The sequence below is a fragment of the Canis lupus genome, chromosome 2 (assembly GCF_011100685.1).
Source record: "Canis lupus familiaris isolate Mischka breed German Shepherd chromosome 2, alternate assembly UU_Cfam_GSD_1.0, whole genome shotgun sequence".
In the NCBI taxonomy this organism is placed as follows: domain Eukaryota; kingdom Metazoa; phylum Chordata; class Mammalia; order Carnivora; family Canidae; genus Canis; species Canis lupus.
In genome coordinates this window covers 27493806-27521423 of record NC_049223.1, presented here as the reverse complement: position 1 = coordinate 27521423, position 27618 = coordinate 27493806, and the positions used below count along the sequence as shown (strand labels likewise).

At 41.7% G+C, this 27618-nt stretch overlaps 1 protein-coding gene across 1 annotated transcript in view; it reads right to left on the bottom strand.

The window, feature by feature from the left end:
- Positions 1 to 27618, bottom strand: part of ITIH5 (inter-alpha-trypsin inhibitor heavy chain 5) — a 75116-nt gene that overhangs the window by 34827 nt on the left and 12671 nt on the right. The window contains exons 3-5 of the mRNA XM_038530171.1: positions 17449 to 17612; positions 16421 to 16522; positions 13100 to 13350 (exon numbers count right to left, since the gene is read on the bottom strand). Coding sequence (XP_038386099.1) covers positions 13100 to 13350; positions 16421 to 16522; positions 17449 to 17612 — 517 coding nt within the window. The remainder of the gene's footprint in view (positions 1 to 13099; positions 13351 to 16420; positions 16523 to 17448; positions 17613 to 27618) is intronic.

The following is a 27618-nucleotide window of genomic DNA, read 5'->3' as shown; positions in this document are numbered from 1 at the left end:
CAGGATACTGAATCAAAGCCAGGCTTAAAACTGCTGCAAAGTTTCTGATCTTTTTTTTTTAATCTATCCAAGTTGACACCACACATAGAGTGAGCTGACCAGCAATCTTCCATCCCTAATTAGCTAAATAAAGTAGGAAACAAGGCATAATTTGCCCATGGTAACTTGTACTCAAGAACGAACTTCCTCTTGTAATGGTTTATTAGACATTAAAGTCAAAGGAAGTTTGGACATTTCCTTCAACAGGACAATTATTTTTCAGAGGCAATTTAGGTGTAACCTTAACAGGAACCACAGGGCAGAGCTAATTCTTCTATTATTTGCACCCACCAAGGGCAGAGGATTCAGAAGTGACCAGAAAGCCAGCAAAGAGGAGATTTCATTCTTCTAGAAGACAGCTGTATGAAAGATAACATGCTTCCAAAAGATCTGCCCATCTGAAGGAGCTGGGAAAATCTCAACAGCACGTTGGCAAGTGTCGGCCTCCAGTTCACCAGCATGGTCAGTGATGCCTGAGACCCACTCAAGAGGAGGAAGGAGGAAAAGGTTGAAAATGAAAAGGTCTTTAAAAGACCTTTAAAAGAGAAGGAAAATGTATGCTCCTCAGAGTCACTCTCTCATTGGTGATTACTGGCAAAGCACCAAGAGTGACAGACATGATAACACACCTGAGAACCCAGAATCATGAATGAGTCAGATGGACCTGCATTCGATACTGGCTCCATCTCTCATGATCTTTGAGGCTTTGGGCAAGTCACTAAGCTTCAGTTATCTCATCTGCAAAATGGATTTATGGTCTACCAAACTCACACTATTGAAAAGATTAAGTGATGCAATGGGCAGTAGTCCCTCCTTATCCCCACCCTTATCCCTGGATATACTGTGCTTTTTTTGAATACATACATATGACAAAGTTTAATTTATAAATTAGGCATAGTAAGTGAATTATGACAACAGTTAATAATAAAATACAATTCTAAGAATGTACGCAGTAAGAATTCAGTGAATGTGGTCTCTCTCTCACAATATCTCCTTGTGCCATCCTCACCCTTCTTGGATGATGTGAGATGATAAAATGCCTACATGCTGAGATGAGGTGAGGTGAGTGACGCAGACCCTGTGAAAGAGCATGAGGCCACTACTGCCTTTCCAACCATATGTCAGAAGGAGGATCATCTGCTTCCAGGACCATGGGTGACTGGGGATAATGGTGACTGAGGAACATGAAACCATGGATATAGGGGAACTACTGGACTGAGGCTATCCTGAATCATGGTATGCAGTAGTGCCAGCTAATGCTATTTGTAAACCTTAAAAATATACAAAACAGAAGAAGGGCCAGGGAATTAAATGTAAGACAATACAACAGATCAAACTTGAATACTATACACAGCAAGAACTACTCTTGTCTATCCAGCATCTCACAGTCATTTTGAGTGGGAACATAGATATAGAAGAGTATACTCTCCATGCTTCCATTTACATAAAGCCCCAAAGCAAGCACAACCTGTCCACGAGACTCAGAAGAATGGTGAAAAATGGTACCTACTGGGGAAGAGTACGGGAGTCTTTTGGGTGGTGAAAATACTGTGTTTTGGCCCAGAAGTAGTTTTCTGGGTGTATACACATGTGAAAATTCATCAAGCTGTACACATGAGATTTACACACTTTATTTTACGCATGTCCCAACTTTATTTTTTTAATCTAAACTTGTTGGGAGTTGGATGGCAAAAGAGAATGAACAGGCATTCCCTAGTATGGAATGGAACAGCATTATTTGCCAAACAGAGCCTATCCGTTCTTTTCCTTAGGATAAGTCTGTTAGTGTAGGCATTTATAAGGGGATTAGGTGTATTCAGAGTAATTCCAGCTGGCAGAATTAGGACTGGGGTAGGGTTACTGGGAAGCATTCTTTGTGCAGCATCAATAAGTTCTAGGAAAGATGTCCTGAGGGCAGAGGCAGCAGCACAACCCATCTCCCTGGAAGTGTTCAGGCAAACTCTGGATGGATTGATCACCTGTGGGGATGGTGCAGAGCACCTGTCATGACGTGGTCTGGGGCCAGCAGCAGCAGCATCTGCAAACTTGCTAGAAACACCAATTCTTGGGCCCACCTAGAAACTCTGAATCAGAAACTCTGGAGGTGGAACCCAGAAAGCTGTATTTTAATAAGCCTTGCAGGTGACTCTGGTTCCAGCATGGAACCAATGGTCACGTGCCTTTGGTGTATGTAATTAGGTGTCACTAGATTATCCCCAACTTTAAAATTCTACGTTGGATTCAACCCTCTTTATACTATCAGCATGTACCTACTTTTCCTTGTTCCAAATCTCTCTCATTGAAATGCTCTTTACAACTCCCCTGAATTAATACCATTCATGGTTGAGTGAAAGTGCTGAGGATTAAAAAGTATAATTTCTCTCTCCATAATTCATTTGACTAGGCTCTTTGATATAAGCCCTGAGAAAGATAGTGTATTATTTGGGTTTCCTATTGACCTCTGATGTTTGCTAGTTCATGATGAAAATTCATAAGATTCTTCTAAATGGGCTTCTTTTTTAAGCCCAAAGAGTGGGTTGATTCCTACTTTGGTTAAACACCAAGACGCCTAACCCCTGAGGCTGACTGGTACCCATTAAGTACCAGACAGTCAATGTGATCCAGTGACTTTTCCACAAACTAGCCAAAAAAGAAGAAGAAGAATATGAAGAAGGGGATGTAGTAGTAGTAGTAGTAGTAGTAGTAGTAGTAGTAGTAGTAATAGTAGTAGTACTAGTAGTAGTAGTAGTAGTAGTAGTAGTAGTTTGCTGGGAAAAATTCCAGAGCAATAACTCTAGAAAATAAAAATCCTCTTTTTTACTACAAAAGGAAAAAAACCTTTTCATCAATGAGGCTAATCTAGGCTGCCCTGGAGTTACTGACCAACATCCCAAACCAGAATAACATTGTTTAGCTTCTCCTTCTGTGAGTTGTGGCTCATACTGCTGACAGCCACAAAACAGCTCCTGAGCACAATGAGCATGATTAGCAGGCCCTGCACAGTCACGGCATGTGTTCTCAACACAATGAAGAGTACAAGGGAAGAGGCTGGGAGCAGACCAAAAGGGTGAGACTCTGACCTACTTTTCTAATGAGAACCCACATGTCATTTCCTTCTCTTGGTGTTCTCTCCTCTATGCCCTCTTGGTTAGGGGAAAGGAGTGTGGTACGCAGTGATTTCTCTGATTTGGAGGAAGCCCCATCTCCTCATGCCATCTGTCTATTTCAATGCAAGCATCAGTCCTCTCATGCAAGACTGTGGCCCACAGGGCCTCAAGTGCATCCCAGGAAGGTTCACTAACCTCTCTTCAGGTCACCAGCATCCCCAGGATGCACTCTTCCTGTCTAGAGCATCCCCAGGATGCACTCTTCCTGTCTAGAGCCCCATATTTTCAAACAAGAAGATACATGTTATTTTAGAAGCCACATAATACCCAAGAAAGTGAGCTCTAGGGTTTGAAAGACTCAAAATGACTGACTTAATATCTCTGAGCCTCAGGCCCACATGCACTTGACTAGAGTCATAGAATCACTGTCAGAATTACGTGCAATCATGATATATAAGGTGCCTGCACACAGTAGGCCCTTAGTACATATCAGCCCCCAGCCTCTGCTATTTCTGAAGGAGCTTCTGATACTCTTTGACTAGGATGAAAGGCAAGTTATGAAGGAAGAAAATCTCTTTCATTTTAAACTTTTGCCTGTAATAGGTTTCTCCATAAAAACAGGAGCTTAGTAAAAATAAAATAATCATTACTTGGAGGAAAAAAGGTAGATCATAGTAAACATTCATAACAGGGAGTTCAAGATGTTTATAGAGAAAACAATCTTTATAAAGTATAATGGAGGTGGTAGCTTCCCAAGATGCCCCTGAAATTATATCAGAATTTTGCATAAAAGTATATCCCGTATGTATTTTTTCTGGACAGAGGGCCCACAACCTTTACTAGACTCTCTAAAGAGTCTACAAAAGGTTGAGAAGCATGCCCACAAATGCTATTAAATATTCCTCCTGCTGGGGGTGCCTGGGTGGCTCAGTGGTTGAGCATCTGCCTTTGGCTCAGGTCGTGGTCCTGGGGTCCTGGGATTGAATCCAGCATCCGGCTCCCTGCATGGAGCCTGCTTCTCCCTCTGCCTGTGTCTCTGCCTCTCTCTGTGTGTCTCTCGTGAATAAATAGATAAAATCTTTTTAAAAAGTCTTCTTGCTGGTTCTATCTTGTAATGACAAAACATTTCATGTATTTTAGAGAACGTGTATACCCTCAGTTTTGTCCTCGAACATATGGATGTTATTCACAAATAAACATCCTCTGCCTAGACAACCACATAGGGGAGAAAAGGAAGTCAATTGCTATGTAACGTCTCTAAAGGTGAAACGATTTTGGAGCAAAGAACCACAGACAAGGACACCAGCTGGAAGCTATGCCCTTTTGGGTCAACTGACAGGGGGTTTCCTGCCTCTTTCCTGTGGACTCTGGGCCAACACCTGGTGCTTTTACAAAAAGATTTCCAAACAAACATTGCCTGTTCATTTCCCTTGGAAAAGGGGCTAAATTATCTACATTCGTTTATGTAACGGACTCACCTGAACCCCAGTGGGGAGATTTCTTCAGTATAGGGCAGTCAAAAGTATTTTTGAATAATTGGGCAACTACCCTTTGATGGCAGCAACGCAGACAAAATTCAAGCAAATTGGCAGACTGTTAGAAGAAAAAGCGATGAGGAAGGAATGTACAGCATGGCGACTACAGTTAATGATGCCGAACTGCACATGTGACTGTTGCTATGAGAGTAAAGCTTAAAAGTTCTCATCACAAGAAAAAAAAATTCTGTAACCGTGTGGTGATGGATGTCAACCAGACTTAGTGTAGTGATCATTTTGCAACATATACAAATATAAAGTCATGCTATACACCTGAAACAAATATAATGTTGTGTGTGAATCACACTTCAATTAAAAACATCTATAGTTGAGGTCTCGTGGGGAAAAGCAGTAAAGTTGAGCAATAAAGATGAGAAGGAATTTGGTTAAATACCTTCATAAGCCCCCATTATTGGGTTTTTTGGGGGGGAGGAGTTTTGTTCCCTAGACTGGTAATAGGTATTTTAAATCCTTTTGGCAAACAGCATCATATAGATGTGGTGGCAAGAGTTGGGGTAACACACTAATGCAAGGAGACAGCTGAAAGTTCAAATTCAACTCTATCACCTTATAGTTTCATGAGTGGTGTTTGCTCAATATCTTAGCAAATTTGCTTTCTTCACTAGTTACTCAATGCTCTCTCTTCCTAAAATTATACATTCCTGAGCCTCAGTTTCCCCTCTGTGATTGACCTCCTTGGTTACAGGAGTTGACTTGTTTCACTGATACATTCTACACACAGTTACCCCCTAAAAATATGTGTTCTATCCTTCCTGATATAATTTTGTGTCTGTGGAAGACCTTAAACACTAGCTGCTTTAAGAATCTGAAACTGAACCAAATGGAAGCTTACCAAACATGATGCCAGAGCAGCAAAGGAATCTAAAATGGAGAGATTTCTGCTAAATCCCTCTACATCACCCTCTAGTACAAAGTTGAAACATGACCCAATCACTGGGAAAACCTTTGTGGCATTGCACAGATTCAACCTGACAGAGAGTTTTCCTTTATTATCCAAAATTTCCAACTCTACACACCCTCCAGGGTGACTACTATCAAAAGACAGAAAATAAGTGCTGGAGAGGATGTGGGAAAGCTGGAAACTTCGTGTTCTGTGAGTGGGATTATAAAATGGCATAGCACTATGGAAGACAGAGCGGAGGTTCCTCCAAAAATTAAAAATAGAACTACCATATGATCCAGTAATTCCACTTTGGGGTATGTACCCCATCAAACTGAAAGCAGAATCTCGAAGATCATGTACGCCATGTTTATATAAATAACACTATTCCCAATAGAAAAGACTGGAATCAACCCAAGTGTCCAACAAAACGTGGTCTATACATGCAAAAGAGTATTTTTTAGCCATGGAAAGGAAGAAGATCCTGTCCTATGCCATGATATGGATGACCTTGGAGGGCATTACACTAAGTGAAAAAAAAAAAGCCAGTCACAAAAAGACAAATACTGTGTGATTCCACTTATACAACGTAACTAGAATAGTCAAACTCGCAAAGACAGAATGGAACGTGGTAGTTGCCAGGGGCTGGGGGTGGGGCGGAGGGTGGGCAGCAGGGAACTGTCATCGAATAGATATAGAACTTCAGTTTGAGAAAATGAAAATGTTCTGGAGATTGGTTGTGCAATAATGTAAGTAAACTCAACACTGCTCAATTGTACACGGAGAAATGCTTAAGATGGTTAACTTAATGTTACATGCCTTTTTGCCAGAATTTAAAACTTTTTCAATTGTTAAAAACTGCCAACTAAAAGTTCTTCAAGGGCAGTGACACAATGTCTTAGACACCTTTGGGTTCCAGGCATCTAGCACAGTTGCCAGGAATGTGGTGACAGCTCAAGACAAGCTTGTTGAACATTTAACATGGAGATGATTCAACATGTTGGCACATAGTTGGACAGACCAAGAAGTGAACCCTTCAAGAGGATCATCTTCAGAGTGTTTGGTGACTGGCAGATACTCTCAGTAACCTACATCATGTGCCATGGACACATCTCTGGCTCCAGCCACAGCTATGTGGACAGTGCCATAGGCCTGGACAACATTCCACCTCGTACACCAAACTGAGACAGCAGGAGAAAGGAAGAGATAGAGTGGGGTCTCCCTGAGAAGAGTCAGTTGCTCACCAATGTCAAGTTAAACAGAGAAGGCCACCCTCCTGGGTGTCTCTGAGCCATCCTGCTCACAGCTGGCTCAGACTGAACTACAGCTCATGTCAGAACAAACAAGATAACACAGTTCTCATATCAGCCTTAAAAACAAAACAAAACAAAACCAACTACGGAGCCAAATGATTCATACCTGAGTAATTTCTGCACTGAACAATGTTGGAAACCCTCACATAACAACCAGATTATTATTTCCTGGCAAATGTACAGAGGCCAAACAGGGCCATTCCCTTCCAGCTGTAGAGTGGAGACTGGACTTGGGGGAAGGATACAGAGCAGCAGGGAGCTGGAACCAGGGGTGAGCCATCAGTCACAATGCAGTCCTTTAATAGAGCAAGAGCTGCCAGATTTAGCAAATAAAAGCACAGGATACCTAGTTAAATCTGAATTTCAGATAAACAACAAAAAAAATTTTTTTTAGTTTAAGTCTGTCCCAGAGATTGCACAGGATAGAACCGTCTATCTGAAACTCAACTCTAACTGAGCATCCTATATTTTATCTGGTGATCCAGGGAAAAGAGATCTATGTGTTTGTAACCAGTCATCAAAAACTAAATTCTGCCTTCTAATCCTCCCTTCACAACAAAATAAGAGCAATACCCAAGATCTGGCAAAATTAATCAACTTAAACCAGGAAACGGTTGAAAACCTAGTTGCATCCTTTTTTTTTCTTAAGTCCTTGGCCCATATCTCAATTGGATTATTGTTTGTTTGTTTGTTTGTTTGTTTGTTTGTTTTGGTTGAGTTGTTAAGAATCTTTTATATATTCTGAACACTAGACTCTTAAACATACAATTTGCAAATATTTTCCCCATTCTGTAGGTTGTCTTTTTAGAATGTATTTTAAGAGCACAAATGGATAGTCTTTAGCTTTTTTTTGGGTTCTTCTATGCGGGGCCTGTTCAAAGATGAACCAGATACTGGGAGAAAATGAAGACAGCTATTGCTGGTCTCCTAGCTCCTGAAACTATAATTTCCTTTTAATGTCAGATTAGGGTGACTTCACATGAGTCCATTGGTTTTGACAAAGACTAGGAGTTGGGATCACTCAGGAACTCTAGCTGGGAGGTTTGGAAACAGAATCAACAGCCCAGGACTAGAGTTTTAGAGAACAAAGAAGTAGGGATGAAGCCAAAGAACACTTGAAAACAAGACAGCAATCCTCTGGTTTCCAGTCCTGGTGATTCTAATTCACATGGCTAATCTCCATGCTCCCCAGAAGATCTCCAAAAGCTCCACGGTTGATCCTAATGTGCACTGGTGTTTGGGACCCATTGAGCCAGGCAAAGGAACTGTGTGAAACAGGCAGGGTGGAGGTAAACAGTAAAACAGGCTTCAAAATGTAGGAGTCTCTGCTCTCACTGCAGTGGGGATGAGTGTGGAAGAAAAAAAGAGGTCCAAGAAGCCATGGTGGGAATCAAGGAAAGGAGAGAAGTTCTTCTGACCCCTTAAATGCACTGAATGATCACATTTCTCTCTTCCAAGAGAAGACGGGATACCTAGTTTAATAAGCTCAAGACCATGCTAGAAAGATTGCACCAACCCCACTGGGATGGCCTGTTGGTACTTTTCCATTACAAGTCCCATCTATATTGATGAACAGAAGTAGCTGCACACGGGAAGAGGTTATTTTCCACCAACTGTGTGAGCAATCCTATGTTGGCCTGTAACCAATAGTGAAAACATGTTGGTGGAAAAGAGGAACGATATACATCTTGATAAGGATCAAAAGTATTCTGAGAGTCCCATGAAAGTAAAAGAACAATCTTACTTATTTTAAAAGGTGTTTCTGTAGGTGAAGATCTTGACATAGTTAATGTCCCTAAAGTCTGCTGGTAAGTTCAAAGTAAGGGTCCCCAACATTTATAGAGCAACAGAATCACCTCGCGTGCTTTAAAAAATACAGCTGTCTGAAGAGACACAGCAAGTGGATTAGTGGCTGCCTGGGGCTCGGGTGGGAAGAGGGAGTGACCGCAAATAGATATAAGGATCTTTTGGGGGTGATAGAAATGTTCTAAAACTGGATTGTGGTGACGGTTGCACAACTGCAAATTTACTAAATATCAATGAACTATACACTTAAAACAAGCAAATTTTATGCTATGTAAACTAAACCTCAAAAAAACCCAGCTTTTTAAAAAGTAAAGAATATAAAGGGGAAACTACGAAACCCATAGAGCCATACATATTTTAGTGGTAGAAAAATACGCAGCATTATTCTTCAGCTTTACAACTAAATAAATATGTCAAAGGCATTAATACATTGCTTGGTTTCTTGTATAAGTTCATAAGATATAACACCCAAAAATACAGCTACCTAGGCCTTACCCTGAGAAATCATTCAGCTGTTTGAGGGTAGGACCCAGGCATCTACATCCTTTTTTTTTTTTTTTAACCTCTCCAGGTGACTAAAGGGTATAGCCCGGTTTGAGCATCACTGATTTGAGCAAAACAAAAGAGAATAAAACAGGCAAGGCATCTTATTTCTTACTTTATCTCATTCTATTTTATTCCCAGCTATCTGGGACCTTAGCATAAATAAAAATTTTCTGCCAAAAACAATATGGAATTATGGGAATGGCAGCAATTTAGGTGCCCTGAGACAATAGGAAGTTCAAGATTTTAACACAGAAAGTGAAATAACTAGCCTTGAACCAACCACATACACAGAAGAGCTATCTTGGCGTACACCTTCAGAAGATCACACAACCCATGATGTTCCAGGAAAGTCCTGGTTTCAAAGACTCTGTCCCAGTGAGCTCATAAATCACCAAAATATTTTAGACATGGGGAGGAAGTGGGAGTGGGAGGGCATAAGAGAGAGGGAGTCTTGTGTGTCACTGGAAACCAATTTATAATCTTTTAGATTTTGAGCCATGCACATGAGTTAACTATTTTAGTAATCCAGTAAGTGTAATGCTTTGGCCTCCAAATTACATCTCACAGAAGTAGCTTTTATACTGAGAAGGAGCCCATGAAGTTATGGTGCAATAGCTCTGGGCCCAATCCCGATATAACAGACAATTAAATTGATCAAAGGCAGGTTCTGTTGCTTTGAGCCTTTCTTTTCGTTCTTACACAACTAGGGTGAGACATGGAATGTGAATTCACACCCTCAATATTTTATGATCTTCTATGTACTCGGTTCAGTGGGTACGAGCATAAAGTTGGGAGTCAGACAGTTCTATGCTCAAACTCTGGTTTGTTCTTTAAGATTTTATTTATTTATTCATGAGAGACACAGAGAGAGGCAGAGACACAGGCAGAGGGAGAAGCAGGCTTCCTGCGAGGAGCGTGATGTGGGACTCAACCCCAGGACCCCGGGACCACGACCTGAGCTGAAGGCAGATGCTCAACCACTGAGCCACCCAGGTGTCCCCAGATTGTGTTTCTCACAATAATTAAATATGAGTCCTTGCTCATAGTAAACTCTGTAGACCTTAGCTTCTTCACAAATAAAATGTGGATAGAAAGTACAACCCAAGAGGGCCGTTATAAAGACTCCGTGAGATACAATATAGGAAGTGCTGAACCTAGTACCAAGCATACAGTAATTCTAATCCAGAAGCACATCCCTGAGGATGCAATGGGTCCAGTGGTCAGAGATTTGCTTTGAGAAATTCCAGACGTCCGATCCCTTAGCAGCAGCCAGATCTATGAGAGGAATGTCCTGGCAGGGGTCCACCTTCACACAACTACAGCTCATTTTGTGCTGCAAGCCCAGCTCTAGTTTGATCTCTACCCTGGATTTCTTTTGGTATCACGCAATAGTGTCCAGACAAAAATCACAACATCCTATGCCTCTTGATGCTGGGGCTGCCACTTTGCAGGGACGGTGACAGCTGAGCACTGAAGGACAGGAATGAGCAGCCAAAAGGGAATAGGTCCACGGCACCTGGCTTGGGTACATACTTGTGAAATCTCCATGCTTTGGAAGGCAAAATATCCGCTTTGGTACAAAAAGCTAGGAAAACAACTTTCTTAAAAATAAACAGATCCCAAGAGATCAATGGTCTGGAAAAATTCCTCCAAGATTCTCACAGGCCCAGAATATAAACAGTAAGCAACTTTTCGGCTAACATTTGTAATGCATATGGCCTCCAAACACATGCACACACCACAACTCACAAGCATCCCTGAAGAGTCGAGGTGGTTCTGAAAATTAGGCAAAGTGCACACGTTTCCTTACTGCAGCAGGACCACTTGAGTAGTGTCCACACAGGTGAGCACCTCCACACATGGCTCAGCCCCGAGGCTCCCCATCTTAGACACAAGGACCACAGCGGCCCTGCCCTCTCTGAGATCCCAGCAACTGTTTAAAAGGCATTGTGTTAAATATCATAAGGAGACAAAGTCATTGGACACAGAACTGCCTTCCAAGTCACTTAGGACCTATAAGGGGAGATACAATTTGCACAGAAAAAAAAGTCAATATGAGGTGATAATGGTAATAATAATAATAATAATAATAACAATAATAATACTTAGTTATTAAGCCCTTACTCTGGGCCAAGCATTTCACACACACAAACGCTTTCCAATGACCCTATGAAACAGTTACTGCCCATGCTTTACAGATGTGCAAGCTGAGTCTTCCAAGGCCTATGTAATTTTGTCCAGGGTTCTAGTTAATAGCCAAACTCAAATCCATTAACCACGCACAAGGTGGCTGGCCTCTAGGACCTGAGAATGGTGTTGTTATTATATCTCATACCATTTCTGAAAGTCAGACACCTTAGTGATATTTTTAATTTTCAACGTGATCTAGGTTGAGGATGTCACACTCAGGGTTGGGAATGAACACATAACAAAAGACCTGGATCCCCTTCACAGAACTAGAGAACACACTCTAGTCTCTGAGATGAAACTAGTCGCCACATGGAGAGTCCTGAACTGAACTGCCTGCTGATAAGAAGAAAGCTGGTCTTCTGCACAGTTAACTTAATTTCCACATACCAGCTCTGGGTCTTGACTATTTTCACATTATGTTAAATAACAACATTCTCCTTTTCCCCTCATCAAGTCATGTCTCTACGCTCCTCTCAATCTCATTCCTAAATATTCTTACTCAAGCAGCCTTCTTGGATCCTCTCGATGGACTCTCCTAGTAGCCAAGGGGCTGAGTTCAATTCTGAAGCACCTGAGTGGCTCAGTCAGTTAAGCATCTACCTTTGGCTCTGGTCATGATCCCAAGTCCTGGGATCTAGCCCCTAGTTGGGCTTCCTGCTCCCTGCTCAGCAGGAAACCTGTTTCTCCTTCTCCCTCTGCCCTTCTTCCCACTTCATGAACTCTCTCTCTCAAATAAATAAAATCTTTAAAAAATGAGTTCAGATTCTGCATCTTCACCTACTGCTCAGCCATTCCCAGACCTCAATGTCACAGATAATTGAAATCTAGAGATTCCAATCCTGGTGTAACTTTCTGACACGTCTGTCTCATTATCTGATTTGACATGAAGTTTGACTGGTCTACTTAAAGTGAGGCCCAACACCAGCGAACATTTAATATAAACTATCAGCTGAAATTAATACAAAAGAAACCTACACTCGGCAGTCCTGGTAATGCACCAAAATGTCCCTGCCCTCAATCAAATGTAGGGTACACAGTTTTGACTATTTAATTTTGGAAAGAGCCTCACACATCATTGAAATGTTTATGTTAGTGTTAAATGTTTAATGTTTCAAAAATGGATTTTTAGAAAAATAACGCTGCAGTCCCTCACCCCCTAGTATAAAAGGATTATTTTATATAACCATCTAGTCTTTTGTCAACTTCACATTTAACAAGCTTAACATGTTTAACATTGCAGAACATATACAAGTGTGTCTCTTTCCCCCATCACATGTTGCACTGTTTTCATAACCATATTTTACTAATCACATTTGTATGGCTGAATATTTAGGATGAGAGAATGTTTTTGCTACTTCAAATGTTATCAGACAGGGATGCACATGTAACACTCCTGATATTTTAGATGCCGCACCTGGATTAGATGCCTAGAAGTGACATTACTGTGTCAAATGATTTAAATATCTTTGAATCTCCAGATAGGATCAGCTTTAAAAACAATAACAGCAACTATACAGGGCACTGCCTTTGTTTTGTTGCTATTTTTCGGATTCTCACAAACTCTCAGAGCCTTTGTTGAAGGGGTGCCATCTGTTTTATAGATCTCCCTAAAGCCAACACCCAGCTCTGAGTTAGCAGAGAAGATACAGCAATTGCACTCACCTTCCCCTCTCCCGCTGCCCTTCTGCCTGCTGTGCTGTAAGGGCAGCACCTCCAGAGACTCAAGGCCTGATCTCTCCAGAATGTTCACTTCCACCATCAGCCTCCCCACCAGCTGCTGGGGCCGCACGCTGATGACATGCTCATACTTCCCCAGCCGCCTCTGTAAGAGCTCTTCATAACTGAGAAAGAAGGCAGCTTTGTCCTTGCTGGGAATGACCACAGAGGCTCTGAACATTTCTGTCCCCTTTTCCCTGTAAGGGCGAGAAAAGGGGGCACAGGGTCAGTTCGGAGAAAGCCAGGTTTCCTTAATCCCCTCAGACCACTGGCCACTTTCTCAAGAGGGTCCTTAGGAGAAAAACTACGGGCTAGTCTTGGGAAGAGAAGCAAAGCCATGCACTAGAAGAAGGTTGTTATAAAGGTTCAAGGAATACTGAAGAGGACAAAATCCAAAGGCTGCTGAACTTCCCTGCCTCTCCCTGAGTCAGGCCTGAGGGGGCAAAAGGGAAAGGGCATATTGAAATAGGTGAACTCCTGGAAATGAGAGCTTTGGGCTCAAGGATGAATTGCATTCTTCTCCTTACGGAAATGACCAAAGGAGCCTGACATCTGCTGTCACTTTAAAATAGCTAATCCATTAGGTTTTTACACTTGGTAAAGTTTCACAAATGTGGTTAGGGGTACAAGTAAAGAATAAAGGATTGCACAGCATATCAAAATAGAAACCATTCCAAATGTTTTCAGTGCTTGGAGTGAAGGTTCTCTGATTCAAGATGGCAGACTGCCCATAAAAAGAATAGTAAAGGATTAAAGCAAAGGGATGAGTGGTAGGGGCAAGCATCAGTGGGTACGGCACTTAAAGACATTTCTGGAAGATGCAGAATTCAGTAGGTCAGACTATGTTGGAAAGGGCTGCAGCAAAGGATCAAGGTGCAAACCATCTACAGAACGTCAGAGAGATGGCAGGGTCTGGCTCAGCATTTGATGTGAGTGGGAAGGGCACCAAATACAGGAAGGAGAGCTCCAAGTCCATATATGAATGAGTGACTAAGATGACAGGCTTCCTACACTCCTCTTTCTCAGAGCTTAAAAAAAATAAAATAAAATAAAATAAAACAAAAAACCCGCAAGTATTAAGATGGAAAAGCTTCACTGAGAATGGAAAAAATGACCGAAAAAAGACTGACACCGAAACAAATTATCATCAACTCTCAGGACATCAGAGGAAACACAGAAAAGGAGTGGTATTAGACCACATTAGATGCATCATCAGCAATGCCAGATGTTATAAGACACTGAGGGAAATGTCTTTACAATGGGGATGACAAATTATTCTCAATCTTAAATTCCATATACAGTCAAAATATTACTCAAGGTCTTCGAAAGTTTTCCTCTCACACATCCATCTTGGGGAAGTTACTTCCAGCAAAGTAAAAGTGAAAAACACGGAATACAAGGAGTAATAAAAGCAACCCAGAAGAAAATGAAGAGAAATCCCAGGGTAAACACTACTGACAAGGCTGCAAAGCAATGGCAGTATTCCATGGACCTGGACACACCATTCTTCCGTGATTGACAGCCCTGAAATCAGGCTGTGCCTCCCAATCAGTGATCCCTTCCAACTGCTGTTGGCAATGACATGGATGTCATTGTTTGCAGAAACTCAGTCATAACTATTCATTTAGACACCATTTCAAAATGGTGTTAATAGTGACAAAATTAAATTTTATGTCATAAGAAAAAAGAAAGACAATTTAAAACTCCAAGAAGCACAGAAATGCTTATGTTGTAATCCAACTAAACTGTGGCATGATTATGAACAGTTTATGAACTATGATGAAAGATATTCTTCATAAAACTCATCTGATAAAGACCACTTGAGATCCACCAACAAAGTTAGGTTTTAGTAAGTTGCTGCAGTAAGGGAGACTACATACCAAACGCATCATGGAGAATTTCACCAAAGGCAGACACAAGGTAATATCATAGGATTAGAGGAAAAGTGGAGTGTAGATAAGATTAAATGAAGCAATGTTTGGAGGCTCGAGAAAAAGCAGGGCTATGTGTAAAGTGTTAGTATCACCCTAGACTGAGAAGCAAACTTGAGGTTTTCTGTCCTTAGGAATTACAAAGCTAAGATAAATGTGGACTTTTGTGTCCAACGATGCCTTATCTGAAGCTGTGGACCTTGGTTGCTTTTTGTATCAAAGTAAACCCATGACTCACATCTTCCAGGCAAGAGTAAGATGTTCCATTCTCGCTAATAGGATTTCCAACAGCAAAATTTCTGACGTCTATGATGTTAGAGAACAAGCTTTCTCAAAACTACATCCTTTTATTAATGAACAAAAACAGGTTCCCATGTTCACACCACATTATCTGGATACCAAGATCATTTTTCTTCAAGGGGAACACATCACTTTTCTTCAAGTGGGCTGGCAGAGAGGGAAGTAGAATCTTAGGATACCAAGTGGCTCTGCAGTTAATGCCATTTATGTAATCATTAAAAATCAAATACTAGTTACTGGTTTTCAATGTTTAGATTCACGTTATGGACAAAATAAAGAAACATATCATTACAGATCAAAATTTAAATGTTGGCAACTCTGACAGTGCAGAAGTAAATAATCAGGTAAAAACGGACGAGCAGTGGAAATGGGAAAGGAAAGGTAGGGTGTCAATGAAGGAGAGGGGATTATCATTTAAGATAGTAGGGCTAGGCTAAGATAGTGTAACATGGTTTACAATGATGGAAGAAGAGATAAGAATGGAAAAATGTGGAACTCAGAGGGAGGGTGGCAGTGTTGCATATATGCTAAACCCTTTCCTTCACAGCAGAGAATCAACAGATAATGTCTGATTTCTATCAAGAAATTAAAAAAAAAAAACAAGACTACCATAAACTTTAGAGTTAGAGAGGTCATACAAAAACAAAACAAAACAAAAAAACCCACACACAACTACAGAAGTATCAGAAGTGGATGCTTCTAGGAAGTGAGACCTGGGTAGTGGGAGTGGTAAGATGTTACTTTTTATTATGAACCCTTTCCTGCTATATTGTTACCTATATATATTTAATTATTTACTGCCTGCTAAAAATAAAAAAGCAGATAAATACTTAAAGGAAGGGAAGAGAGCAAGATGGGTGGGCACAGGAGCAGAATATGTGACATGTTGCTGAAATGGATTTTTTTTAAGTTCAATTTTTTTCATTACTGGATTCAACACATGTAAAATCACTGTGTCAAAATGTTCTAGATGTTTCTAAATGGTTGCCTTCCAAGTTGAAGTGGATTTTTAATTCCTTAATTAGGTGGCACTTACCCATTATCTTCTGAGGTTTTATTTCTTTTCTCTTTTAACTTATCACCGTTTTTCTTTTCTCTCTCTGTAATTTCTCCCTGAAACACCTGGTCTCCAAGGAGCCTGAAACACAAGAGACAGCCATGTTACTGGCTTGCAGTTCCAAGACAAATTCAGACATGGATCTCATAACCATGACAACCCTAGAAAATATTTTTATGTGACTCTTGGATATGCAGAAAGAATGCATTCCAGACCAAGGCACTACTCTTGAATCATTCATTTCATTCTAGGGCAATTTTCAACAGGTTCAAATAGTCAGGGTTGACCCATGGTGTCTCTCATTGCTCCAGGAGGAAATAAGATCTGCTCAAACAAATTTCCTTGAAGATTCACCAGCTTGAATTTTGCCCACACCCAAAATGAAACCCAAAAAAATCCACCCTACTTTCTATGTCTTTGCCTCCTAATTCAGAAGAAAAGAAGAAATATGGTTGACTTTATATATCACAGGGATCACACTATCTCATGGTTCAGATCTCATCCTAAGCACTGCCTCTTCTGAGCCACCTCCCCGATTCCTCCTTGCCTAGACAAGCCCCTTTCCATCCTACCTGCCATCGCAAAGCACTTGCTATGGTCTGAAATGATCTCATCTATTGATTTGCTTACCTACTGCAATTTCTGCAGCAGAGCAACACCGTCTTTTTCATAGAAGTATCCTGGTCACTTCAAAGAGTTCCTGACCCAGAGTGGGCACTTGTTTGTTGGTAGGAGAGAAAGAAAGAATACAATAAGGGGAATGGAAGGCGGGAAGAAGACAGGAACAGAAAGGAGAGAAGGAGGAAGAAAGAATGGAAGGGAGAGAGAAAGAGAAGAAGGAAGTTAGAGAAGGAGGAAGGCAGAGAGTCACCCTTGTGAGCCACATGCCACCTGCTGAGATAAATCCTCATGCCCGAAGGCTGTGGAGCTCACATCCTCTCAGGCTCGCCCTGGCTACCCCACACAGACATCTTCATTCCAGGGTCTCTGACCAGAGTGTCACTTACATAGTGAAGTTGGTGATGAAAGCTGCGGCTGGAATCTGCATCTGGAACTCAATTTCCTGGTCCTCAGAAGCTCTATTCAGCAGCCTACAGGAGACTGTGGTGAAGGCGTAACGAGAAATGATGGTGGACTTCACCGAAAATTCTGTCATCAAGGGTTTGGTTTTCTGTTGGAATGAAAACACGTGCTACTTTCCGCAACCTGTGCAAATGCGAATCAACCATTCTGCGGTAGGTGTGAGTCTGTTTCCCCCAGAGAAATAATCTTCAATTTGGGAGCCCTTAGCATGGGAGTCCTTTCTTCTTTCTTCATCTTGTCCTGACTTTCCACTTACCACTTTCTCTACGCATAAAACAACTGTGGTTGGGCAACCAGTTGGTGAGACAGAAGCACATTTTTCAACCTAACTTTAACAAATGAACGCAGTGAAGATTTCCCATTTGGCAGATAACACATACCACTTAAGTAGTTTAATGAAGTACTGGGATTTTAGAAGTGAAGTATGTAATTCTTTCCTGTGACAAACTTTTAGATCATATTTACAGGATCCTGAATTGATGAAAACATCAGAGCATACCTAAAGAAACTCTCATATTTTCAAATTACATTCAATATCCCCTTAGAGAGACTGGATTCTGAGGTCTTCCCACCATCACTACGGTCACATTACTGTAAAGTAGGAATCAATACTGAGCTCAAGACAGTATGTGGGGCATTGGAACCCAGAAAAAGGAAAGTCTATTTTCATTAAATTTATCTCCAAAGCCTCTGATAAGAGCAATCACTACATGGAGTAGATTTAAAAGCTGGGGAACACCTGGGTGGCTCAGTGGTTGAGTGTCTGCCTTTGGCTCAGAGCATGATCCCAGGGTCCTGAGATCAAGTCCTGCATCAGGACTCCCCACAGGGAGCCTGCTTCTCCCTCTGCCTGTGTCTCTGTCTCTGCCTCTCTCTGTCTCTCTCTCTCGATAAATAAAATCTTTAAAAAAAATAAAATAAAATCTTAAAAAAAAAGATTTAAAAGCTGGTTAAAACTTTCCAGTGTATGTATTTCTAGCTTTCTAGTGCTCTATCCCATGACAGCTGGCAGCAGAAGCTTAAGGAAGGAAGGAAGCATTAAGAAGGAAAGTCAGCACAGTGGTTCTTTAACTCCAAGAACTGGCTGAACTACTTTACAGGCTGGGACTGAATGTTCGTGCCCCCCTCCTCCTGCAACAAACTCATGCAGTAAAGCCCTAACCCCCAATGTGATGGTACTTGGGCATGGGGCCCTTGGAGGTGAGTAGGGTTAGATGAGGTACAAGGGCCGTCGTGATGGGGTCAGTGCCCCATAAGAGGAGACACAAGAGAGCTTGCTTTTGCTCTCTATGCGTACACGGAGGAAAGGCCATGTGGATGAGAATGTGGTCATCCACAAGCATATTTAAATATTTGAGTCAAATCTTGCCTTTTACAGCAAACCACCAAAAGCTAGACAAAAGTCAGCACCAGAAAATGAATCCTGCCAGATACTGATCTTGTACAGCCCAGCTACCAGAACGAGGAAATTAATTTCTATTGTTTAATACCAGTCTACAGTATTTCGTTATGGTGGCCCAAAGAGACCAAGACAAGGCATTATCTCATTAGAGACTTGGGCACACATACAATGTAGGTGTTTTTTACTCCATTTCATACATGAGAAGGAGTCAAGCTTGCAAGTTTACATATAGGCCCATCAGCATCAATGGAGAGGGGGACTTAAATTCAATCCCACCTGCTCCAGAGTCCACACTCACCATCATGATGGTAGGCTGCCTCTGTGGATATGTCTTTCTCTCTCTGTGTACTCAAACCCGCATGCTCTCCAGCATGCAGCAGGCTCTCAATAAATGCTGAATGGAACCAGGTTACTCTGCTGGATTTGACTTTCCCCTACTGGCATTGTCCTACCCGGTGCATGTTTATTTTGACCTTCATCTGCTCTCTAGATTTCTTTCCAGCCCTAAGCTGGTTTTCAAAATAAATATAAGATGATGACTGCTGATATCAAGGCATACTGCTCCTGACATCCAGAGGGAACCTTAAACCCCATTTCAAGAGAGTTTCACAATGCATTGTTTTACTGAGACATATTTAAATGTTTGCGTCAAATCTTTTCTTTCACAGCAAACCACCAAAAGCTGGACAGATACCTTATAGGATATGTTAGAGAGGTAGGACTGAGCCTCCTTCAGCACAAAGCACATCTGAGAACATGCACAAATAGTTGCAAGATGGAGAGCTGCGTGGAGCAGAGTCCACATGGGCAAGGCCAGAAGAGGCGAGTGCCAGGATCATTCACCTTTGTGGCTGAACTTCTGGTCTTGGTGACTCAAAAGGATAGAAACAATGGCAACAGGTTCAGGAAAAATGTCAAGAGAATGTGTATCTTTCTTGGAAAGTTGGGAGGAGATAAGCATATAGGTTCAGTGAAGTGATGATGAAGAAGAAAACAAATCCAAACATATTTGAAAGATTTTTCACCTGCAAGAGGAAAAGAAGTTCTCCGATTTGGTCTGAGAAGGAATTACGTCAAAGCAGTGGTTCTCAAGTCAGGGCCCAGGACTAGCAACATTAGCATCACCTGGAAACTTATTAAAAATGCAGAATTTCAAAATCCATTCCAAACTTGCAGAATTAGAAACACAGGGAATGGGGCCAGAAATCCTGATGCTCAAGTCCAAGAACCACTGTTTTGAAGTAACACGAGGAGGTGGTCCTCTTTATATTTCTTCGTCTCTAAGTTAAGAGGGCTTGAAAAAGTATGTCCATGTCTGAGACCCAAGACTCTAAGGCAAAACTGAAAGTAAGGAATAAAACTGAGTTTTAGGAAACTATTTTGGAATTTAGAAATACTTGATTGTAAATAGTCTCCATGAAAATCTTTCCTCCTTCAGACAATATTCGTCTCTCTAGAAGTGACCTGGATTAAAAAGAGATTCTAGATGTGGTTTAACCAAACACTTCTGTTAAATGATCTCGTTAAAAATATATACTACGTTTCAGGGCGCTTGGGTGGCTCAGCTGATTAAGCATCTGAGTCATGATTTCAGCTCAGGTCATAATCTCAAATTTGTAGGATTGAGCTCTGCATCAGGCTCTGCTGAGTGTGGAGCTTGCTTAACATTCTCTCTCCCTCTGCCCCTCCCCCCACTTACACATGCGCTCACACTCTCTCACTCGAAAATAAATAAATCTTTAAAAATATATATATATATTTATATACACATACACACACATATAGCAAATTTCAGTAAAGACAATGGGAGTAGACTGGGGAAAGTGGTAATGATAATGGTCTTAAGAATACAATAACCCGTTGGGTTTTTTTAACTAAAATTTGTATCTCCTCATCTTTCCAAAATGGAACCCTAAAATAAAGCATAAATGGAGACACAGTGTTTTACTTTCACTTACTTTTCCCTGGAAATAGATTTTCTTCCTAAATTATCTATGTTTTGACATATTCCTTTATCTCCAATGTCTTCATGTTCTTACATATGTGAATTTGTGAAGGGTCTAAGATATCATTGCAAAAAAAAAAAAAAGGAAAGAAGATCCTATGAACTCAGAAAATTTTATTTTATTTTATTTTTTTAAATTTTTATTTATTTATGATAGTCACACACACACACACACAGAGGCAGAGACATAGGCAGAGGGAGAAGCAGACTCCATGCACCGGGAGCCCGACATGGGATTCGATCCCGGGTCTCCAGGATCGCGCCCTGGGCCAAAGGCAGGCGCCAAACCGCTGCACCACCCAGGGATCCCCTGAACTCAGAAAATTTTAATTCTCAATCTCCACTTTATTTAAAATGTAAACCAGTGTTTTAAAAAGTATCAAGTAACATACTCATATGGTAAAAACTTCAAATTATGCCCAAAATAAAAAGAAACTCAATGGTATCCCTCCTGCCCTGGATCTACAGTTCTGTTCCCCAAAGGCAGCAGTTAAATGAACAGTTTTTGGTCTGTCCTTCCCTAAATATATGTTGTATTGATTTGCTTTAATTTCACCTAACGATACAGTGTGTTCCTCTTTCTGTATCTGTGCCTATTCCAAGTACCCAATGCTGCTGCGTAACAAACCACTCTAAAACTTCGTGGTTTAGCAACAGCAATCATGGCACTTTCTCTTGTGGTTTCTGTGGGCAGGAATTCTAGAAAGGCTTGGCCAGGGGGAGCCAGTCAGGAGGTGACTGGCCCCGGAGCTGGCCAGTATCTCTATCTCATGTTGCCCCAGGGCCCTTCCATCTGCTCCTTCCACAAGGTCAAATTCAGACTGACTCATAGCATGGACCTCACACATTGGTCAGACCGATGACGTGGAAGCCAGAGACTTCGCGAGACATCTAGGTGGAAGCTCTACCTGTTTTTATGCCCTAACCTTGGAAGTCACCGAGCATCACTCCACCCTACTCTACCGGGCACGAGAATCGCCAAAGGACATGCAATTCCAAAGGCAGAGGGTCCAGATCCTGTCTTACGGAGGAGTATCAAAGTGCCACTATATTTGAAAAATGCTATCCGCCACCATACAAATTGATCCCTCTCATCCTTCTTTTAGTAGCCACTCATATTTTCTTTTTACAGACACACTATATTTTATTTAACCAGTCCCCTCTCGTGCACCAACCCTTTAGAATTATTTTTCATGATTGTCTGAAACTCCCTTCAGATGCCCCTGCCCTCTGATTCACCTACACCAAGGGGTTGGGGATAGGCCACAAGACTGTGTAAATAAAGTTTTATTGGAACACAAATTCATTTACATCCTTTCATCTGCATACTGTCTGTGGCGACTTTCACACTACAACGTAGGGCAACTGAGTAGCTTTGTAATCATGCCAGACTCAACAGCCTCGCAAAGCCTAAACTATTTGCCATCTACCCACTTAAGTAAAAGTTTGCTGATCCCTGGGGTTTGTACTATTTAAGCAAATAAAGCCCTGAGATCGGTCGTCTACATACATTTACTAATTGGTGTGTTTTAGGAAGAAATCTCAGATTATATAGATCATGGGGAATTTTTATCTGACTTGCAGAATCTTTTAAAATTTTTCATTTGACAACATTTAAAAATCGGAAAGTTGACATAAACATCCATAATGCCATTTCTCTTGGAACAGACAGTGGGAGCAACTCTGCATGCACATTCCCATGTGGCCGTAGCTGCTGGCATTAATGGTGCTGCTGCTTCAGATCAGACCCAAATCCTACACTCCCAGCTCCCCATGCTTACCAATCCCAACCGTCTCATGGACACTGAGAGTGAGCAGCCATTTGCACTGTGCTTGTACTAAAATTTTTCTTATTCCAACTATATTCTACTCATTGACGTCCTCTGTTTTACCAGATTTTACATGGCCAAAGTCTGTACACCTAGGCTTAGTACACCATTATTCACAGTAGCCAAAGTGTGGAAGCAACCCAAGTGTCCGTTGACAGATGGAAGGATAAACAAAAGGTGGTTTATACATATAATGGAATATGACTCAAAAAAAGGAAGGAAACTCTGATGTACACTACAGCATGGATGAATTTTTTTTAAGATTTGTTTATTTATTTTAGAAAGAGAGAGTGCACTCAAGGAGGGAGAGGGGCAGAGAGAGAGGGAATCTCAAGCAGACTCCATGCTGAGCATGGAGACCAACTCAGAGTTCAATCCCATGACCCTGAGATCATGACCTGAGCTGAAACTGAGAGTCAGATGCTTAACCAGCTGAGCCACCCAGGGCCTCCATTGTGGATGAATTTTGAAGACTTCATGCTAAGTGAAATAAATCAGTCACAATAGGATAAATACTGTGTGGTTCCACTTATATGAAACACCTCGAATAATCAAATTCATTGAGACAGAAAGGGGAACAGTGGTCGCCAGGGGCTAGGAGGAGGGAGAATGGGGAGTTAGTGTTTAATGGGTACAGAGTTTCAGTTTTGCAAATAAAGAGAGCTCTGGAGATAGATGTGATGTCTGTAGGACAGTGTGAATGTACTGAAGACCATCAAACTGTATACTTTGCAGTGGTTTATAATAGGTAACTCTTAGGTTATGTGTATTTTGATAAAAAAAAAAGTGAAAAAAATTTTTGATGGCCACAGATTCTTTGCTTTTCTTGTCATTGACAGGTGAAGTATAATTCATTTATTTTTGAATCTGAGCCACAGGGACTTGCTTCATCTACAGAACACACTGGAAGTGGGGATTCTGAGTGGTCCAGTCAGTTGAGCGCCCAACTCTTGGTTTCAGCTCAGGTCATGATCTCAGGGTCATGAGATCGAGCCCTGCGTCAGGCTCCCTGCTCAGCATGGAGTCTGCTTAAGTTTCTCTCTCCCTCAGCACCCCGCCTCCCCTCTCAAATAAATAATCTTTTTTTTAAGATTTTACTTATTTATTTGAGAGAGAGAGAGAGAGAGAGAGAGCACGTGGGGATGGGTAGAGGGAGAAGCAGACTCCCCGATGACCAGGGAGCACAACGTAGGGCTCCATCCCAGGAACCTGAGATCATGACCTGAGCTGAAGGCAGCTGTTTAATTGACTGAGCCACCCAGAAGCCCCTCAAATAAATAAATCTTTTTTTTTTTTAAGTGATGATCTGGGACTCTAAGGCCAGGTCACAAAGAAGCCTCAGCTCTTGTGCTCAGGTGTCTCCCAACACTCTCCTGGAGGCCTTGAGTCACCACATTAGACTGATCCTCTTGTGCTGTCCATGTGTAGGACTGCAGTCGACAGAACCAGCTGAGCCTGGCTGCAGCCATGCCTGTCAAGGAGCCCAGCACACGAGAGAACTATAGTGAACCCTCAGCTCGTCTGCCAATCAAGTGACTACACGGACATCCTGTGGCCCGAAGAATCACTGGGCTGAGCCCTGCCTAAATCCCTGCCCCACAGGTGCTTTAATAAAATGGTTGTCGCATTCGTTAAGCTACTGAGTTGCATTCGTTAAGCTACTGGGTTTACAGAGCAATAGAAACTGAAACACCTCATCTCTATGCATTTTATGGAGCAATAGAAACAGAAACACCAAATTCTAAGCTACTGGGGTGGGGAAAGATTTTTATAGAGCAATAGAAACTGAAACACATCATCTCTATGCATTTTGTTTTGTTTTGTGAACTTCTACATATTAGAAATACCCCAGGAATCTCCCTGGAGGAAGTCACAAAGTTACAAAGTCATAAAGATAAAATATAAAGAATAAGAGTCTAACCCCCTTGCTTTCCCAGCCTAGGCCACAGCGGTTTACTTCCTCGAGTCCCACAGGCAGGACGCCATCCCTCCAGTGCCAGAACCTGGAGCCCTCACTTCCAATCCCACCTCTTTCATGAAAGGAGCTCAGAGGCAGCCCTGCAGCTCGGCAGTTCAAGGCTTTTCCATGTGATCACTGTCAGCTAGCTAGTAAAATACAGCCCTCCAAACATACACTAAATATCATTCAGTCTTTGTGGCGGACTCACAAGTGACCGGGGTGCCTCACTTTCCACCATCACACCGTAAACATTCGACACTCAGGACATCAAGCCCAAGCCACTCCACGCTGCTTTCATGTTCCAGCATTTTCCAAACGTTCTATTTTTTTTTTCAAAAACGTTTTTATCAACCTCCAGCTTGCCTCTTTCACACAAAAGTAGAATATTAATTTGGAAAAGAACCTAGTAAGTTCCTAGCTGAGAGACACAAAGTGACAGCTGCAGGCCATTCCCAATGCAATCAAGCTCCTTCCGTAGATAATCCTTGCCCATCACTGTTCTGACAATAATTTGAAATTGTCTTCACTTGGTACACTTGAGACTGCTTGTGATGTCATGCTGATTTGTCCTTCTTCATGAGATCCTTGTCAGTTATCCTTTCATTAAACTTAAAATGTGCAATTAGGAGACGCCCGACAAAACCGTAAGTTGAACTATGATGGGATTTTTTGGTTTCAGAGGGGGGGTTTTTGGCCTCACATTAAGATTACGGATATTGTAGAAATTTTCCACACTATTACATCAAAAATAGGACACATAGTTTATGAGCCCAAGAGACAGATTGAGAAAAGTTTCAAGAAACTATTTTAGTTTTATTGCTCCTGCCCAGTTACTATTTCCCACAGGAGCCCCCACTGCTACTTAGGCCTGGTGGCCCTTGCCCTGCCGGACAGCACCCTTAGTCCCCAACCTACTAAAACCACTCATGCGCACATCTATCCCCACCCCCTGGCTGCTCATCCCTTCCCCCAACCCTACTAGACTGTACACATGGGCAGAACAGGGACTAGAACTTATTCATCTCATTTTTTTTACCCATAGCTGTCAACATAGAGCAAAACTCAGAAGCATTTATAAAATGGAATTATCGAACAATTTAATTGTTGGACAATTAAAGAAGAATATCTATCCCTTCACTAAAAGAAATGGTAATTAACTCAAATTTATTAACCACTACTATAGATTAAATTCCATGGAAGAACTATTACACATGGATCCTTCTCTCAAGGCACCTATGATCACATTTGGAAGAAAGCATTAAAAAAAAAAACCCATAAAGCAACATAGGAAGATATATAGGGATACACATATTCACTCGTTGCCCAGAAGACCTTCCAGAGCTCAGAAGAAGGAGAAATCAGTGAGGTCTGTAACAGTAAGAAAAGGTTTTAAAAATAGATGTGGAATTTGTATATGGTGAAGGAAGAAGAACAAAAAGAACATTCTAAAAACACAAAAGGCACAGAAGCAGAGATGAGCCTTAGCACATTCCTGGAACAAAAAATCGAGGAGTTTAATTAGAAAGGCGGTTACGGTGTGAGAAGAATCCCGGACAGGTACATAAGACTGTCAGGAAACCCCGATGCCCAAAGCCAAGCGCAGAACTTGGAGCAGCAGAGGCTTGTAAAAATTTGTCATAGAAGGGAGGATATAAAAGAGGTGCTTCAGTTTTTTTTTTTTCCCCAATGCACCATTCTTAAAACTCCAACATGCGGGATCCCTGGGTGGCGCAACGGTTTGGCGCCTGTCTTTGGCCCAGGGCGCGATCCTGGAGACCCGGGATCGAGTCCCACATCGGGCTCCCGGTGCATGGAGCCTGCTCCTCCCTCTGCCTGTGTCTCTGCCTCTCTCTCTCTCTGTGTGTGACTATCGTAAATAAAAAAATAAAATAAAATAAAAAATAAAAAAATTAAAAAAAGAAAAAAACTCCAACATGCTCTCCGTATTTATATTTAACTCATTATTTCATGGGAGGATATCAACTGGAAAATAGGAGGCAAAAATCAAGTCTTCCTGTGACAAAACAGCTGCTTCATTATTTCTCCTACAAAAGCTAAACAGATGGAAAAGCAGTTTGAGGCAGGGAGTGTCTTAATTAGCTGCTCAGGGGACCAAAGCCTTCTGTGTGACTCATGTGAGTCACTTAAGACCAAGCCACCCAGAGGATGTCCTGAATTACCCAAGATGCCATCTGGAAATGTAACTGAGCAATGCTTGCAACGGCATCGGCCAGAACCAGGTCTCTTCCAGAAGATTAACCTTTTATTGTTTTATTCTGGTCTAACATTTCTCTAGTGACCATTAGAAGAAATAACTTTGGAGAAGGCAGAGGACCTTAGATATCATGTAACTCCTCATTGCCTCACATGATAAAGGAGAAGACTGGCCACCTGGCAGTTGGTGGACTCTGGGTCCAAGGATGTCGACTGCACCTTCATGTCTCTCCCTTTTGAGAAAAAAACAACCCAGCCCATGTCATTGTTACATGACACCCCCACCTGGTGAAACAATTTTGCTCCTCTGTAGACCGAGCGTGGCATCAGCTCTGGATTGCCTATTTGTGATAATGACATTCTTTAAAAAAAAAAAAAAAAAAAAAAAAACGATTTTTATTTATTCATGAGAGAGAGAGAGAGAGAGAGAGGCAGAGGGAGAAGCAGGCTCCGTGCAAGGAGCCTGATGTGGGACTCGATCCCAGGTCTCCAGGATCACACCCCGGGCTGAAAGTGGTGCTAAAATAAAACGTAAGTATCATCTTTACGTAGAGGGAAAAACCTTACTCTGTACACCTCCTAACAAAAGATAAACCAGATGGCTGGAGGCAGAACAAAGGAGACAGACACTAACAGCAACTAATCTTCAGTGAGGTAACGATGCCCAGCACCATGCTGGTTGAC